This window comes from Myotis lucifugus, unplaced genomic scaffold (genome assembly GCF_000147115.1).
Source record: "Myotis lucifugus unplaced genomic scaffold, Myoluc2.0 scaffold_3, whole genome shotgun sequence".
Classification (NCBI taxonomy): domain Eukaryota; kingdom Metazoa; phylum Chordata; class Mammalia; order Chiroptera; family Vespertilionidae; genus Myotis; species Myotis lucifugus.
In genome coordinates this window covers 3,032,869-3,051,962 of record NW_005871051.1, presented here as the reverse complement: position 1 = coordinate 3,051,962, position 19,094 = coordinate 3,032,869, and the positions used below count along the sequence as shown (strand labels likewise).

Here is a 19,094-nt window from a genome sequence, read left to right as displayed (position 1 = left end):
TGTTTCCAATCAAACGATTTATTTTAAGCTGCACTACAGTGTTTACAAAACACTAAGTAAACGTATTTTAAAAGCTGTTGATAGTTATGAGAGCATTTCCTTATCAAAATTTTCCTGTTTAATCTTTGAGCCCAATTTAAAACCCAGGACTCAAGGAAATCCATTGCTAACTAACACTTTCACTTAATCATAAAATTGTCATGAAATTGCACATATATTGTATTGTAGAGCATATTTCCTGTGTATAAAATGGGCAGCTAACAATAGTGCTTTTAGATTTTCTGCTTTTAAAGGATTTTGATTGATTCTTAATTTTTTAAAGAATTATTTTGTATCCTAAGGGTATTGATTGTGTCAGAAACATTAGCAGTCATTTATGTACTTCCTTTTCACTTGGGAAAACTTTAAATGTTTTAGTTTTCCACAGTATGGATAACAAAATTCAATGATGGAATTTTAAGTGGTATATATTCTATTGAAGACTATAATCAAAGCACATTTCTTTGAATATTTTAATTAACAAATTTACTTATAAATTTAAATTACAAACACATTTTTATTTAAACATGTTATGATAAATGCAATTTTTAAGATATATTTTGTTAACTTTTTTATTTCTTTCATTTATTTACTCTTTTTTTCTCCCAAATACATTTATCCTTGAATTTTAACATCTATACTGGTCAGTTTCTTTTGATATTAATATACAACATATTTTGGTGCACCCCTGACTTTTTGCAACTTCTTCCCCAAAAGAGGGCACAGTAATACTTTAATCATTTTTAAAAATTTATATTAATAGTGAGGTGGTAGTTTCATCTTTAATCCTCAGATGATCATATTCCATTTTGCATTGGAATAGTTATGGAATAAACAGTACTTCAGGAATACTATAAGTAAACAGTACTTTATTTTACAACAGAAACTTAATTTTTCATCTGATGAATGGCAAGCACTGTGTGTGTGTTGGCCCACTGTACTTCCGTTTTGCAACATCTTCCTATACTGTTTCACAATTACAGGGTTTGATTTTCTGAAAGTTGAAGAGATGGCACCAGGCCTTACTGTGCTGGCACAGGATCGGGCCTGGGGTCCTTACTAGGGACTTCAGCCCTTGGGTAGTATATATACTAGACTGTTTGGACTAGAGTCAGCTAACTGTCTTGCTATTGTGACTCTCAAATGATTAAATTCTTGAATTATTCTTTATACTCGATCTTAAACAAAACAAAATATGCTAGTAGAACACAAGGGATACAGTCTCTTCCTTGAAATTGGAAATCATCCTTATTCTTACGTCTACTGCATTACATTTACTTCTAATCAATGACTAATTAAAAATGGAGCCCTCTGCCACACTAGCAGAAAGTTCCTCATTTATTTTGATGGATGCTAGATAAACACATCTCCAGTTCTCTGATTCCTAGGGAAAACTTTGTAGCTGTAACTGCCTATGTAGAAAGGAATTGTTTCCTTACAATCTTGTGCCTCACTTTGCTTTCCATTGCCTTTCAAATTTATTTCAGGAAAATCTAGATTGATCGGTTCTTAACAGGGCAGTGTCTGAATTAATTTCCTGATTGAGGCAGCTCTTAAAATGTTATCTTAGCTGAAGTAGGTATTTACATGAAACCAGGTGGCCACCTAGTCTGGAAAGGCAGGAAAATACAAAATCAATGGTCTGTTGGTGTTACATTACAATATCTGATGAAATGATTTTATCCATATTTCCATATTTTGTGGCATCCTGTTTAGAATTGAAATTCTCTAGTAGCAGTTTAAAATATTTTATGTAGCCAAATACCAAATTAAGCAGAGACTAGCTGCATTTAGAGCTCCAATACTATAATTTCAAGATAGATCTCAAGTTCTGCACAACCCTTGATGATTTGAGATGTACCTAAAAATGCTTCTTGCTTTATTTCATAATTCTTATAATTCAGTTCATCAAACATTTTGATAATTCCTACCAGGTGCCAGACACCTTGCTGGGAGTTTAGCATAAAAGTAAATGGTTATTGCTCTTTAGACACTAAACATAATTGAAATCTAACACGTTAGATATTGACGTAAAGAGACATGTCAAGGGTCCTGTTGGAAGCATAAAGGAGAGGCACTTAAACCAACTTTTTTGGGTTTTAACAATGTCAAAGCTTCCATGAGTAGGGGCGGGGGGGAGATCACATTCTATGTTGAGATGTGAAGGATGCATCAGAAAAGTTAGCCATTTAAGGAAAGGTAAAAAGGCTGTTTCAGGCAGGAAAGTATAACAGAGATGTGGAGGCACAATATGAGACATGAGTGGCAGGAAGTGAAGCTGGGCTGCACCTGGCCTCGGCCTGTGTGTGTCATGTGTCAGGACTTAAAAGCTCGTAGGTACTGGGAAGCTAATGGAGAGATCAAAGCAGACCACTTAGTTCTCTAGGTGTTTTCGTTTATTGTAGATGTATTCTATTTTTGTGAAATATTTTTGCTTGATAAGTTTGGAATGAATATTATGATGAATATTTAAAAATTAGAGCTATTTAGGAATTGTCTTACTTTGATCACATCACATTTGCTTTCTCCCTTGAAAGCAAGTGAAGGCCAGATCAAGTCTAACATTTCCTTCTGTTCCTCCCTTCACTGATCCACATCTGAGTGCGTATGGTAATTATTATAATGGGCGATAATGAAAAATAATCTTTGGAAATAGGTTTGAGAAATGCAGAGAAAACACTGAGGCCTTAAAAAACCTGAGTGGTAATGGCTCTTGAACTTCTAGCCAAGTAAACCCTTAATGTGTAAAAAGTTATGTTTTGCTGTTGCAAATGTGTTTCTGCACTTAGAGTCCGGTCATATATATTTACATCCATCTTTTTTACCCAAAGGTATTTATTAAATTTTTATTGATTGTTAAAGTAGAATCTGCTTAGTATAGATAACTTAAACACCAGAAAGTATAAATACTGCCATAATCCCACCACCCAAAGATAACCACTGTCAACATTTTGCATTGTTCTCAGTCTTCTGCTATTTGCTTTTTTATTTTCCCACAAAATTATCATATTGTTTATAAAGTTTTATGTCTTCCTTTTTTCACTTTATAATTTGAGTTTAAAAGATTCTTTAAAAGCACAATTTTTGAGTATATAATATCCTATTATTTAGGTGTATTTAACCATTTCCAATTGTTTGACTTTGGGGTTCATTCATTCCACAAGTTTCTTTTTTTTCACAATTATAAAGCTTCATCGAACATAAATTTTTGACTACCTGTAAGATCCATATTGACATTTTTTAAACTTGAGAACAGAGAATACTTATTTGTAAATATATCTTAATTCAACCAAATTTCTTATGAATAGATTACTTTGTAGTTGATATATTACAGCATGAAATAGACATCTTAGATTCTAGAATTGAGATGAGGTGCACATTCTAGAGCCTGTATTCTATCTCTATGGTTGAATGTGGTATGTTCTTGTCCTCATGTTTCCCAAGTCCTGATTGTGGGGAATGTAGCCAGTTTGCATCCATGATACAGGTACATGTTTTCTTTCTGTGTGTGTGCGTGTATATCTATATATCTATATAGATATATAGATATATCAGTACAATGAAGTGAATTAGTTATGCAAATAATAATAAAACCTTGAGAGTATTTTCTTAGGAAGTTTTCAATATTCAGTATTTTTGGAAGTGTCAGGGAAGTACTGATGGGGTGGTCATAATAATCTGGCCAGTCATAATAATCTGGCCACTCAGTGTGTGTGTGTGTGTGTGTGTGTGTGTGTATGTGGCATAAATGTGATCATTAAGTATGCATATTCATAGACTTTTAAAAATTATTTTTTAATTTTAAACTAAAGTTTACATTCAATATTATTCTGTATTAGTTTCAGGAGTATAGCATAGTGGTTAGGCAATCATACTTTACAGAGTACTTCCCCAATATTTCCAGTGCCCACCTGGTACCATACATAGTTATTACAATATTATTGACTGTTATTCTCTATGCTGTACTTTACTTCCTCATGACTGTTTTATAACTACCAATTAGTACTTTTTCATCTCTTCACTTTTCTCACCCAGTTCCCCAACCCCCTTCCTCTCTGTCAATCATCAGTCTGTTCTCTATATCTTTGAGTCTGTTTTAGTTTTATTTCTTTTATTCTTTAGATTTCACATAAACTTTTTTTAAAAAAAAATACATTTTTATTAATTTCAGAGAGGAAGGGAGAGGGAGAGAGAGAAAGAGACATCAATGATGAGAGAGAAGCACTGATCGACTGCCTCCTGCATGTCCCCAACTGGGGATCAAAGCATGCAACCCGGGCATGTGCCCTTGAACCTGGCACCCTTCAGTCCGCAGGCCGACGCTCTAGCCATTGAGTCAAACTGGCTAGGACCCACATAGACTTTCAAATTTAGAAAAAATTTTGTAAAAATACAAAGATGATATAAAAGAAATAGATTGAGCATAGGAATTGATAATTATTGACTTTTTAAGAGAGGAATATGTACCTGTGAAACTCAGTGTCATCAGAGCTAAAAAAAAATACACAAATAGTTCATTAAAACAGAATAAAAAAGAGAATTTTAAGAATCAAGTTTAAACTAACTTGGGTTGAGAGTTTTGTATATGGAAACAGTACTCAGCAATGGCAGAGACTGCATAGAGACTCCCTTTGGCTAGAATATTAACAATATTTATGTATTGGACAGTCATGATACAGTCTCAGGATTAGCACTGTACCGGTGTCATTCTATGTGAGTTCATCATATTTTAATTTTTAATCTTTAGAGCTCTGTAAGATAGGTTCTATTATCATCCACACTTCAGAAGCAGCAGGATCGAAGCATTCCTCACGAGTAATCAGAAATCCAAAGCAAATTACAAAGTTCCATTTCACCCTCATTACACTAGAATAGCCAAAGTTAAAACTCCAAATAGGGCAAATGTTGGCAACGAAATGGTAAGCCCTCCCACCCAGTAGTAGTGGGAATATAAACTAGGGATGCAAAGAAGAGACAGGCTTCAACTGGGTCTGTGATGTCTCATTTATCAATTTAAACACAATACGGCAAAATAGTAATGTTGAAAGGCAAGTGTTGTGATATTTATTGGAAACATTTATTTCTTATTTTTAAAAGTAGCTGTATTAAAATAGTTTCCTAGGCTGCCATAATAAAGTCTGCAGGTTGAGTGATTTAAGCAACATAACTGTATTGTCTCACAATTCTGGAGAGAAGCAGCTTGAGATCAGTGTCGGCAGGGTCTGTCTGCTGAGGCCTTTCTGTTGGGTTTTCCATGGCCTCTCCCTGTGTCTTCACAGGGATGTCCTCTCTGCATTGGGACCCCAGTCCTGTTGGATCAGGGCCCGCCCGAATGATCTCGCTTTAGCTTAGCCACCTCTGTAAAGGCCCTTCTCCAAGTGCATCGCTTTCTGAGGTACTGGGGTCAGGAGCTCCACATCTGAATTTTGAGGGGAGCATAATTCAGCCCATAACAGTAACAAAGTTAAATAATTTAGTTAGGAGCACATAGCTGGTGTGATGGATAAATGGGATTCAGACTCAGATGTGATTCAGTCCAAACGTTATTTCAGAATGCTACGCTGCTACCCTTAGACTACTAGAGGTGTACCCCCAAACCAGCTAGGCCTTTGTTTTCCCAAAGACCAAGAGAGTGAGAGAAAAAAATTGTCTGACTTAAGAATAAAACCGAGAAGACATAGAAGCTGAAAACACTGACCTCAGTCACACTGCTTATTTGCTAAGCTGAATGTAGCTGGCATTTGGATCGGGGAAGGTAAAGAAACAGTTCGTGTCAAGTAGGAAATAAGGAGAGGAAAATGTGGCAGAGAAAGAACAAAAGCCTGGGGGGTGTTACAGAGGGTGTTCGGAGAATAATACTGCGTCTCTTACTAGATAGGTGTAGCAGAAAGTGAGACGTAGCTTCAGATATATAGTCTGCTGTTGTATGAACTCCATTACTAGGAAATAGTAGCTGGGATGTTAAAACTGAATACGTGTAAATATCACAAAGTTTGAGGTAAATATGAGCTTCAGATGTAGATGAGAACTCCGGCATGGTCAGCCACTCATGCAACAAAATTATAGAGCTCTTTGTCCATGGCAGGCTTTGTGCTTGGTGCTGCCAAAAAAAAGACACTCTTAAGACCTATGAAAGTTTCTGAATTTAGTATTGAATTGTAGAGTCTGTGAAACAAATTCTGCTTCTTGTAGTCATTCAGATGTCAGTAATATAACTCCCAAAGGGTGAACTCACCACAAAGTTTGTTTGGCCATGTGGAATTATATTTAAAAACAATAATCCTTACTTTGCTATGATAAATTATCTTGTTTTATGAAGATGAAACTTTAGTTTCAAAATGAAATTGAGTGATTGCTTGTATTAAATTATAACTTTTTAAAAAGAATTGTACAGGTTTTTTCTTAATATATATATTTTTATTGATTTCAGAGAGGAAGGGAGATGGAGAGAGACAGAAACATCAATGATGAGAGAGAATGATTGATCAGCTGCCTCCTGCACACCCCCTTACTGGGGATTGAGCCCAAAACCCAGGCATGTGCCCTTGACCGGAATTGAACCCAGGACCCTTCAGTCCGCAGGCCGACACTCTATCCACTGAGCCAAACCAGCTAGGGCTACAGGTTTTTGTTTTGTTGTTTTTTTTAACAGCAGTTTTATTCTGAATGAAGTCAGTAACATAGTTCAAGTACCATACCAGTTTATGTGTGTGAATCTTTTTCCTGGTGGGGAGAATGTGCTCTTTAAATCTTCTTTTTGGCTTTCTTATAGCTATATTTGGAGCTGATAATGTAATGCACATCCTGTCTGAGATATCTTTTTTTTGTCCCTGAGCTACTTTGAAGTTATATCCTGTCTCTTCTCTTTTTTAAAAAATAGGTAAAAAGAAGTGACTGAAAAGCATATCTGGACGCCATCTAACATGTCGAGGAGAAGATTTGATTGCCGAAGTATTTCAGGCTTGCTAACTACAACTCCTCAAACTCCAATGAAAATGGAAAACTTCAATAATTTTTATACACTGACATCTAAAGAGCTAGGAAGGTAAGGAAACTGTATGATCTTTATGCTGTTTAAATTCACATTTTGGATTTGTGTATCTTTAGTTATACGAAACTCAGTCGTTACTTAACAGTGATTAGAAAGAAAAGTCATCATCTCTCTGTTACTATACCGGCCCAGTCGTAACTGACGGGAGGGTTAGTGAACTGTTAGGATGTCTGCTCTGTCCCCTAACTTCGGGTTGTCTGAGGTGGACCTGGGAAGAGGCAGCTTAGCCTAGTGACCTCAGGTAAATGACTGTCCCTCTTTGTTTTTTAAAAAAAAATATATTTTATTGATTTTTTACAGAGAGGAAGGGAGAGAGATAGAGAGTTAGAAACATCGATGAGAGAGAAACATCGACCAGCTGCCTCCTGCACATCTCCTACTGGGGATGTGCCCGCAACCCAGGTACATGCCCTTGACCGGAATCGAACCTGGGACCTTTCAGTCCGCAGGCCAACGCTCTATCCACTGAGCCAAACCGGTTTCAGCAATGACTGTCCCTCTTGATGATGTAGTTTCACCTGAGAAATGGGGTGAAGATAATTGTATAAATCTTACATGGTGATCGTGAAGACTACATTAGTTAATATTTATAAAACACTTAGTAGAGTGCTATATAAGTTTTTGTCAAATAAAAAATTCCTGGGTATTGTGTTTGGGCTTAAAAAAATGTTTAGATTTTCCCCTTCTTTCCTAAATTAAACAAAAAAATTAACTCATATTTGATATTAGAATTCTGTGTAAAAAAGGAATGTATGTTCTATCAGTAAAACCTGTACTTACACTAATACTAATCTGTTTTGACTTAACCAAGGTGTAAATTCCTTAATGACCTGAGATTATAAGACCATTTAGTGCTATCATTTTAATACTTATCAAAGTTATAAAAGATAAACCAAGGTATTTAAGTTATATATTCAGCATCTGTTGAGCTTTAAAGACAGTTATCAGAGGGTTAGAAAATGGTGATCGGCCTCTGTCTTCAGTTTGATTTTAGTTCTGGAGGCAGTGTTTTGGCTTCTGTTAAAATGCTTTACTAAGTCTGTATTTGCATTGATAAATTTACAGTAAAATAGTATAATTGGTTTTTACCTTAATTTCAATGTGAAAACAAAAATGGACCGAATCATGGAAAGTAATTATGTTGCTAAGCTGAATGCAGTTGTTGCACCCAACATCCTGATAGATGCAGTCTTTATTTTGCAAAATGATGACGATACCTGCCTCACCAGACTAGGAACTAAATGTTTCCTATTTCACATTTCTGGCATACTTATTATGTGTTAAAACATAGTACTTTAGTGATGTATTAAAAGATACAGTTTTTAAAACCTTTCAGAATGTTTTATAAAATTGTTTTGCTCTAAATCTTTAATGATTTCTCTGCATTGTCACAGGAAAGCATACGTTTCTTTCTAGTTACTTTTATCTCACGTGGCGTAGTCACGGAACCTTGGCCTGGGAAGGACTTTGGCGGTCGGTGATCTCCTAAAACAACTTTTTAGGCAGGGCAGCAGTCTTTTCTATGATTTTCTTGGCAAGCTGTTTACCCAGCCTCAATTTGACTGCTTCGGTGATGGGGAACTCACGGCCTGAGAACGTCTGTTCCTTTTTGTGAGCACTTCCTAGGCACACTGAGTTCTGCTTTCTCTCTGTTGGCATCTGCAGGAGGCAGGTTCTCCTTTTGTGGCTGCTTATAATGTCCCTGTGACAATCCTCCCGAGATTGGACTCTGGCTAAGCATTGCCGGTTTCCTTAAACGCTCATCTTATGACCTCATCTCCAGTAGCCTTCTTCTGACCACTTTGTTTTTTTCATTGTTAGTCTGAGAATAAGGAGACTTGGGATGGATAGGATTGTCAGTGTCTTACCATCTACAGTAGAAAACAACTTTATTTGAGGAGGCCTAAGATTCCATTGGGAGTTTTCTTTCTTCTTTTTTGGCAGCCATGTCAGATATGTGTCCTATGGCATCCGTTAGTATATTTTGTAAAAACAGATTAAACTGGAAGTCAGTTGACCTATTTTTACTCTGAACCTAAAGTTGTGTGATCTCTTAGTTGTGTGATTTCCTTTTCTTTAAGATGAGAGGGTGGATTAGAAGTCTCCAATTTTCCTTCTGTTGCAAAAATGTTTGGAAACTGCTTTGAGCAGGTAACCGACTATGCCTTGAACAGTACACACAATAAAGGGCATTCTTTTCTGCTTTTCTAAGTCACTATTTTAATGAGTAAATGTACAAACATTTATTAACTTTGCAAAATAGGGCATTTGGGAGCTAGAAAGTCTATAAAATTTCTTTGAGGAAAAGTTAAACTTTGTAGAGGACGGTATTAATACTTCTCAATTGTTTTACAAATAAGATGCTAACATAAAAAGCATAAATTGAATCATATATACTCTAACATTTCAGAGCAAAGACTCTCAGTAGAATCTGATGAAACACATTCAGATTTCTAATATCTTTATGAAAGAGACCTAGCATTTTTTAAAATTGTTATGGTAAATATTGATATATCTAGTAAACCTTGATAAATTGGAAATCACATTTCCTCTGCCAAGAACTTGCCTTAATTCTTTTGTTGTTGTTAATCCTCACTCGAGGATATTTTTTTCCATTGATTGTGAACATTTTTTTAAAAAGACTGGAAGGGGGGGTAAGGGGAGAGAGAGATAGAGATAGATACTAGATATATCAATGTGAGAGAGACACCTAGATTGGTTGCCGTCTTCAGGTACCTCTACGAGGCCTGAGGGTGGAACCTGCAACCTAGGTATGTGCCCTTGACTGGAAATTGAACCGTGACCCTTCAGGGAGCAGGCCAATGCTCTAGCAACTGAGAAACACAGGCCAGGACTAAGTTCTTTTAATATCATTACCAATTTTAATTAGGATTGTAATCCTGATTAATAGAAGTTAGCATTGTAATCTTGTTTATCCTGAGGCCTGTACATTTTGAAATATCTGAATGCATAATTCTGGCATGTAGTGAACTACAAAGTTACCTTTCTAAATCAATTGCTTTTTATTAATCTTAAGATGTTAGTGTTTTAGAATTTTCTTCAACAAACTAAAATAACATGCAAGTGTTAGTAGTTCAATTTTGACTATTCTCAAAGCTCTTTGTGTTGTTCCTGTTTTTTAACATGTTGGTTAAGTTTTTTCCTACCCTCACCCCAACTGAGGCAAGTTTCATAGGCCTCTGTGGTCAGAGGGTGAGGCTGATGCCGAAATAAACGTCAGCTTCCTTTGTGGTTGCCCTCCCCCTTCTCTCACATTTTATTGTCTGTTCTAGAATGCACAGGGTAACTACTAGACCTTTTCACTGCTGGGAAATCTATTCAGATTTGCCTTTTTAGGGTATGAATTAATTATATATACTTGGTATGGATTTTAAATTTTCTTAGTTTTTGTTATAGTTGATGTAGGAACATTATGTATTGAAGTTTATTTTGATAATTCTAAACCACAATTAGCATTTTAGAATAGAAATCAAATACTTGTTTTTTTTCCTAAGTCATTTGATAATTATGATAAAAATACTTAACCTTATTTAAAGGTATGTAAATAAGGTAGTGAATATATAAGTAACATTTTATTGGAATCGCAAATAAGCTTTAAAAATATAAATGCTTTAAGTACAGGATTCAAAATAGCACAATATATGGTATTATAGTAGTGGCTTAACTTTTGCTTTATTCAACGGATACTTTAGTTTCTGTTATGTGTTAGTTAGCTAATGGAGATTTTATAATTACTGTAGCAACTAGGACACATAGGGTCTCTGCCTTCACTGGGCTTTTACTTAGTGGTGAACATTGGCAAATAAATAATTATCAATATTTGGTCACCTTTGCTCTAGACCAGTGGTCGGCAAACTCATTAGTCAACAGAGCCAAATATCAACAGTACAACGATTGAGATTTCTTTTGAGAGCCAAATTTTTTAAACTTAAACTATGTAGGTAGGTACATTGTTATTAACTTAATTAGGGTACTCCTAAGGCTTAGGAAGAGCCACACTCAAGGGGCCAAAGAGCCACATGTGGCTCGCGAGCCGCAGTTTGCCGACCACGGCTTCTAGACTAATGAGAACTAAACTTGCTTAAGAAAGCATATTTAGAATACCTGAAACAATTCGATAAAAAGTATTTAGTTTTGCTCTTTGTTTCTGAGAAAATCCTGGCTTATTGATACATTCATAAAATTATAGTTGAACTGAATTGTTACAATTAGTGCTATAAAATATGTGGACAATTTTCTTGGCCTACTATTTCTGATTCCTAAGTTTTACAGAGTGGATTTCTTCATAAAACTTAAAATTTCCTTTCTGTTTTAGATAAATTTTGTTTCTAAACCTAAGAAAGAATTGGCAGAAGTGCGTGAGTTGGACTTATTAAAAAACAGCTGTCTTAAAAGGAGGAATTGTTTTGTGGTGGATAGAGCAGAAAGCCAGGGATTCACATTCCACAGTGGAACTCTTGGCACTCCAATCCCATACATGACCTTCCATGAGTCATTTACTCTTAGTCCGACTCAGTTTATCTGGTATAAAATACCAGCGGTTTGAAAGAAAGCTAAGGAATTATTAACTTTTTTGTGTGTTCATTGAAATGCATCAATTTGGATTTCTTTGCATACAGTAAGAAAATATCTTGTAGTTAAAATTAAGCATCCTCAAATAATAAATGAAAAGTTCTTTCAAAGAATCAGGTTTGTCCATGCAGATTTATTGAGTTGATTTATATCTTGATAAATGTAGAGGAGGCAAATTATAGCTTGGTTACTTTTTTGGCATTAGTAGCTATAGTTTTTCAGTGTGATTTCCAGTGTATTTCATTGGCATCAATTTGGAGGAAATTTGGGAAATAAAGAGTAGGAATCTTTGTCATCCTGGTCCTTGAGAACAGTAAGTAAAATAGAATCAAACAATATATTTTGGCCCCACCCCAAACCCAAATACCAAAGGAATTAAAAAACTTTCCTTGGGAAGCACCTGGCATGCCATGTTAGAAGTATATGGAAGGGCCATTGGGGCAAGAGGAGTGGTGGGACAGAGGTTACTCTCTGCAGATCCTTTATTTATACTGGATCTGTTGGTATCTAGAGAGTCATTTGAACCTTAGGATAGAGTTCCTTAATTTTGGATTTCTTGTCCTCAGGCTTAGAAGTTGTATGAATGGGCTTGGAACTCTGAAACCCCCCTGAAACTGTATGTAGAACGTACTACTTAAGGGCACATGTACATTTTTCTGGATAGGCAGTTTGTAGCTTTTATTAGTCTCGTAAAGTAGTATTACTCAAAATAACATCAGGTCTTTGGGAAACTAGATTTTGAGCAACTATAGGCTGAGAATATACAATTTGCCTCTGTCTTTAAATTTTGGCTGAGATGCTGAGCATTTATTGGAGAGAGCTAAACACATACTTACTCCTAAAATGACATACATGATGGTAATGGGTGTATTTGTACATAGCTGTTGATAACCATTAATTTCTTAGTAGAAGGTGAACTGTCTTTAGTTCTCTCCAAAGGACATATATACATACCTTTGACAACTGTTACAGGCTTCATAGACTACTGAGCAATACTAAGAGATTTACTGGTAATACAACTGACAAATTGTGATAGGAAGCGTCAAAGCTTGTTAAAAGTGGTGTTGAAAGGCAAAGTGATTACACTAATAAAATTAAGTGTCAGGTATGAATTTTTGCGTTCGTCTTAATTTTTTGTATTTGAAGGAAAGCCTTTTTGATTAGAGAGTTCAAGATACACAGCCTCTCTGGAGCCTACAAAACAAGAGTAGCATTTACTGTAGGATTGTGTGATATTAAACAGTAATTTTTTTAATATATATTTTTATTGCTTTCAGAGAGGATGGGAGAGGGAGAGAGAGATAGAAACATTAATGATGAGTGAGAATCATTGATTGGCTGCCTCCTGCACACCCCCTACTGGGGATCGAGCCCACAACCCAGGCATGTGCCCTGACTGGGAATTGAACCTGGGACCCTTCAGTCCGCAGGCTGACGCTCTCTCCACTGAGCCAAACCGGCCTAGGGCTAAACAGTAATTTATGTGGAGAGTATGGCATGGAGTTGGTGTACAATGATCATGTATATATTTATAGGGAAGAACAAATGTAATTCCGTCATCCTATTGCGACATTTGCCCTTCTTATTTTTATGTGGTAATACTGTACATTTTATAAAAGTACATGCAGCAGTTTAAGAGAAAAATGATAAATTTCATGGCATGATTTTTTGAAAAGGTTGATTCTAAGTTGGAGGTATAGCAGTATTTGTGTTGTACTAATACTGTTCTTTATGGAAAAGTTAGAATTGCTTGTCATTTCTTCCCAGGGGGAAATTTGCTGTGGTTAGACAGTGCATATCAAAATCAACTGGCCAAGAATATGCCGCAAAATTCCTAAAAAAGCGCAGAAGAGGACAGGATTGCCGCGCGGAGATCCTGCACGAGATTGCCGTGCTTGAGTTGGCAAGGTCCTGTCCCCATGTGATCAATCTCCATGAAGTCTATGAAAACACAAGTGAAATCATTTTGGTATTGGAATAGTAAGTATACACTCTAGTAAATTTATAGCACCTCCTTCATTGGTGGGATAGGGTGACTTGAAATGTCAAGACAAGAATGATAAAGGTCTGACAAGATCTTGTGAGCATTCCTGTTGATGAGATATTACAGGAACATAGGTACTTTACATTCATCTGCTTTCACAAGGCTAAGAATACAGCCCCACAGACACTAAAACTAAGTAGCAGAAGAGCCTAGGATACTACCAATATGATTTCATTGTTCATGCATTTTTGTGAGTACTACATGTGTCAGATTCTTCAGCTGACCTTTAAAAAGTTATCTACTTACATGGCATCTGCATGTTTGACTACGTGAAAAGTAGCTGACATTTTTCCAAAACAGTGATGGAATTCTAGGTTTGGAGGATGAATATACAAAGGAGCATCATCAGCTTTCATAAAATCCTCTTTTTTCAATCATCTAACTCAGCGGTCGCCAACCTTTCGGACCTCACGGACCACCGGTTGGTGTCCGCTGATCTAAATGGCAACAATAAAATGCTTCAAAAGTTTTGACATATTAGGACTTAAACTTCAAATCTACAAAGAAGTTGAAAGAATAACACTACTCTTCAGCTTGATTCACCGATTGTTGACATCTTGCCATATTAACTGAACCATTTAATTGGTGGGTGTCTTGATAGTTTCCTTTACATGCCAAAGTATTTATCCAGTTTCTTCGAACTTCTGTAATCTGCTTCTTAAGTTATGTTTTTTTTCTTTCCTCTTAACTCTGGCTCACTTTCTATTTCTGTAGCTCCACCTGTGTATCTCTTTTGTGGGGAAAATGGTAGTCCTACAACAGACATTGGTCAGCTTGCCAAACTGAAAGGAAGAGACAATCTGATAGGCTGACAGTCATAGTATTTGTTTGACCTTGTTACTGAAATAAGCAAACAAAAAACTGGTAGGATAGTTTCCATGGTTACAAAAGTAATAGCCTATTATGTTAAATTTAGAAGATACAGAAAATGGATATCATATGTAAACTATGTTTACTTTTATGGCATATTCCTATATTTAAAAATCATTCTTATTTTCCAGTCTATGCACATTTACCTTTAGAAACAAATTGTGATCTATTGGGCATACTCTATTTTAACCTTTTTGTTCACTTAATATATTACATATACTTCTATATGTATGATGCAGTGTTTCTAAAACTGAATTTTAATTTAGCGAAGACTTTTGAAAATTGCCTTCATAATCATCAAGAAGCCCCACATCCAGAAAGGCTGGATGTTGGTTAGGTGTGGAACTGGTATTTGTTGCTCATTGTAATAATAGCGAATATTTATTTAGTATTTATCATGTGTCAGACACTGTGATGATCTGCGTTGATCCTTATAACATCTGTTGTATTCGGTACTTTACATGGCTTATCTAACTTCATGCTGCAGCAACCCACTGGAGTCGGGTCGATGCTTTTCAGTGTGTGTCATTATGTTACAGTAGGAGAAACAGGCGCATGCACTTACCATCGCATTCGTGTTATGTGCAGTGTCTTTACAGGTGTGCACAGGGTGGAGTTCACTGCTAGACATTTTAAAGCAAACTAAATGTCTCCTACTCAGATTGTCTTTACCATGATAAAGTTAAGACAGATATCAAAGTTACTTTCTCATCAGTATGCTGAGAGATGCAGAGGGTTGGGGAGCTGAGGTATGAGGTACACAGGATCAGAGCTTCACATGTGCTCCCTACCAGCTGCCCCACGGGGTTCTTTGGACTCTCAAACAAAATGCAAAGCAGCGCAGCCCTGCGGCCTCTGCGCGCGGGCACCTGGCTGCTGGCACACTCGGTGTGGATGACTGGACTGTGAGTTACATCAGCAGTGTGAAGGGTCAGTCCCCTGTCTTTCAATGTGAGTGAGACTCAAATTTGTGACAACCATTGATTTTTTTTCTTATGGCTCCTAATACATTATGACTTGCTCTTCTTCTTGGCAGTCACTGAGATTTCTGAATTTCAGTTTCAGCTGCTCTGAAGCATGACTTGACTGCCTATTCCATCATCCATCCATCCATCCATCCATCCATCCATCCATCCATCCATGCATTCATTCATTCAACAAACACTTCTACATGTCAGACACTGTTCTCAATGCTATGGATATAGCAGTGAGCCAAAGAAATAAAAATAATGGTTCCTAGAGTGAGTGAGTTCCTGTTTTATTATATAGAATATGCTTTACTTGAGATATTCCCAAACATACCTTTTAAATTTGATAACTAACCATCTAGATTTTTTTTGCATGATGTTCTGACTGAGACCTTTTTATCTTATTATTTAGAGTTAGTCCTCAAAAAATAAAATCTGTTGTGTTGTGATAGCTCTGTTTTACGGATGGGAAGCTCAAATAAGTGACTGGCCCTAAATTATATTGCTATAAATAGCAGATTTAGGATTTTAATTGTTTGATTCCAGACCTAGGGATTTTTCACTATGCCTTTGTCAACATTCTTTGGCTGTTCAATTCTTTAAAAATACATACATACATACATATAAATAAAAGACCTGGGTTCTGGCCCCAAATATTCTTTGTGAAGCTGCCAAACAGGATATTGGTGAAGAATATTGATTCTCACCCATTTTATACAGATTGAGATTCTGGTTCCTCCATTTACTATGTGACCATGTACAAGTTGCTGTATCCTCGTTGAACTTGGTTCTTCATCTGTAAAATGGAAGTAATAGCCACCTACCTCACAAGGTTGTCATGAAGATCAAAATAGGTGATATTTGTAGTTAAATAAAAATGAGTAAAATGGAGGGGCAGCAGAACTGAGCTGCTAGTGTCAGCTATTCTTTTTATTGCAGTTGAGGCAGTTATTATTGAATTATAATGCAATTTAATTTTATTTGTTAAATATTCAAATATTAGCATCCATAATTTGAAATATTCTTGTCATCTACTTTATTCCTTAAAGATCCCTCCCACGCCATTCTTCTACTCTAAATGTGCATTTGGAGACTAAAATGTAGATGGCTGTGTGTCTTTTACTTAACAGGGATACAGTATTTAAAAGCATCATATTAGGTCAATGATTTTTCAAGTTTCTATTATCTGAATTTTATGTCAGTGCTGCAGGTGGAGAAATTTTCAACTTGTGTTTACCTGAGCTGGCGGAAATGGTCTCTGAAAGTGACATTATCAGACTCATCAAACAAATACTTGAAGGAGTTTATTATCTGCATCAGAATAACATTGTGCACCTTGATTTAAAGGTAACGTAAGATGCAATTGTAAGCACCGCTACACTCGTTCCTCTTTGCTCTGGGTTTGCACAGTGGCAGGCTGGGTTGGCAGGAAGCAGCAGTCAGATCTGCGGTCGAGGCAGCACTGGTGTGCTCTCTGTTTCCCTTGTGTGGCATGGACTTAAGCTTGTGTTGCCCGAGAGGAGAGGCCTGCATGTGTGAGCAGCTCACAGTAGTCACTTGGCTCTTAAACCATCAGTTCTCCATGTTCTCAGCCTTAAAGCACCCCACACCACCTTACTCTTACGTCCTGGATCTTCCTGTTTATCAACCGCCTCCCTCTAAAATACTCAGTTCTGACCCATCCCTGAAGGTAGCTTCCTCCTTGTCCTCATTCCTTTGCTCCCTCACGCTCATCTTTCTCTTGAGGTTTTCAGTCTTTTGCTCCTCTGCCCGCCCTCCCCCCAGATCATTCAGGCCCCTTTCCCAAGCCCTGTCACCACTTCAGCCTCTCATGGTACTATTCTTTCTCCTTATCCTTCCGCCACAGCTACTAAAGGACCTTAACATTGGAATCCATCTGCATCTTATTTTTTGACATTGCACTCTTTCCTTTCTGTATAATTTCCCTTCCGTAGACTTTCCCATGCAGCTTACTGTCTAACCTACATCAGATCCAGGACCATCACACTGTACTGAACCATTTTCTGTTTCTGGAAATGTATGTACTTTATTCCCTCAAGCCTTCGTTCATGCGATTCCCCAGGGCACCTTTCTAACTGGCATGTCCTGTGTATCCTTTAGGATTCAGCTTAAGCATCTTCTCTACTGCAGAGTCTTCTTGGGCTTTATTATGGGCAGAATTAAGTAGTCATTACTACTGAGTATTCTCTAGCTCATAATCAGTTAATCAATCTATGTATCCATCTTTTTCCCCAAACCAAGAATCCTCTGAGTGACATTTTTACTTTATCATTGACTCTATAGCTCCTTCTAAATAGTTTAGCAAATGTTTCATGAATGACTCATATGAAATATATAAGTACTTAATTTACCTCTGATCAGAGACTAGTAGTGTTTTATTGCTGTATATTACTGATCATATTTTTGTTGTGCTTTATTAGCCACAGAATATATTATTGAGCAGCATATACCCTCTTGGGGACATAAAAATTGTAGATTTTGGAATGTCTCGAAAACTAGGAAATGCATGTGAACTTCGGGAAATCATGGGGACACCTGAATACTTAGGTAAGAATTTTCTCTTATTTTCTACACCATTTTGAAATTTATTAACTAAATGACGCCTCTACGTTATATATTTTAGAGCATCTAATTTCAGGATATATTTGGTTCGGGTATTTTAGTACAATGAGATTTGGTTATGACACACTTGAATGAACTGTAATGAATATAAGATTATTGAGACATTCACAACAATTCACAGCATATTAGGCATATACGTTCAAAAGTTTAATGTGTGGGTAAAAAGAAAGTTAGGGAGCAGGAAATAGAGGAAAACAGATCAAGTGGGCTGTTGGGTAGACATCACTTCTCCTTCGGTCTTGTCTCAGCTCTAATGCTGTTGACAATACAGATATCTTCAGTTCGCAGGAATTGGGAGCAGGACTCCTTGTTGTTTGTTGCTGCTTTAAAATGTGAGATTTTGCCTCAGTTTGTAAAAGGATTTTAAAGAAGTGTGACAAAAAAATTTATGACTAGATAATCTAATAACATTGTACTAGATCAACCGATTAGACTATGAAGGTTTTTAAGGCATATGAGGCAGCATGTAAATGTGAAGTTTTAAGTTTATAGTAGTAATCTGTCTATACGCTTTTGTTTCTGCGTGTATTGCTGTCCCTATGCAGACATTGAACTAAGCAGAGCAGGTGCTGCTCACAGCAAGACGTTCCCTAAGTGAGAAACGCAGCACATGACTAACTTCTGAATGTTAGTAGAGGCAATAGTGTCCTAGAATGAGTTATTGTAATTCTAGATAACACAGCTCCAGAAGTATACGAAGAGGTTGTAGGTGCTGCAGTGACAGCTGACCATATGTAGGTCTCAAAGGCTCTATTACCAACACTGCTAGGCTTTGGAAACAATTTTTCTTGAGAAGTTAGGAAACCATACATTGAAACCAGCATTATTATTCAGCATAAATCTGAGTTTTGCTGTACTAATTTGAAATTTATGGTAATGTTTAGAA

At 36.6% G+C, this 19,094-nt stretch overlaps 1 protein-coding gene across 4 annotated transcripts in view; it reads left to right on the top strand.

The window, feature by feature from the left end:
• The window catches only part of STK17B (serine/threonine kinase 17b), a 27,408-nt gene that overhangs the window by 2,107 nt on the left and 6,207 nt on the right, over window positions 1–19,094 (top strand). For 3 of the 4 annotated variants that reach the window (XM_023759755.1, XM_006082364.3, XM_023759752.1), the window contains exons 2-5: window positions 6,920–7,084; window positions 13,451–13,663; window positions 16,768–16,912; window positions 18,007–18,133. In XM_023759755.1, the coding sequence (XP_023615523.1) occupies window positions 6,963–7,084; window positions 13,451–13,663; window positions 16,768–16,912; window positions 18,007–18,133 (607 nt within the window). In that variant the 5' untranslated portion in view covers window positions 6,920–6,962. The remainder of the gene's footprint in view (window positions 1–6,919; window positions 7,085–13,450; window positions 13,664–16,767; window positions 16,913–18,006; window positions 18,134–19,094) is intronic. The other variant, XM_023759757.1, reaches the window with a different exon arrangement.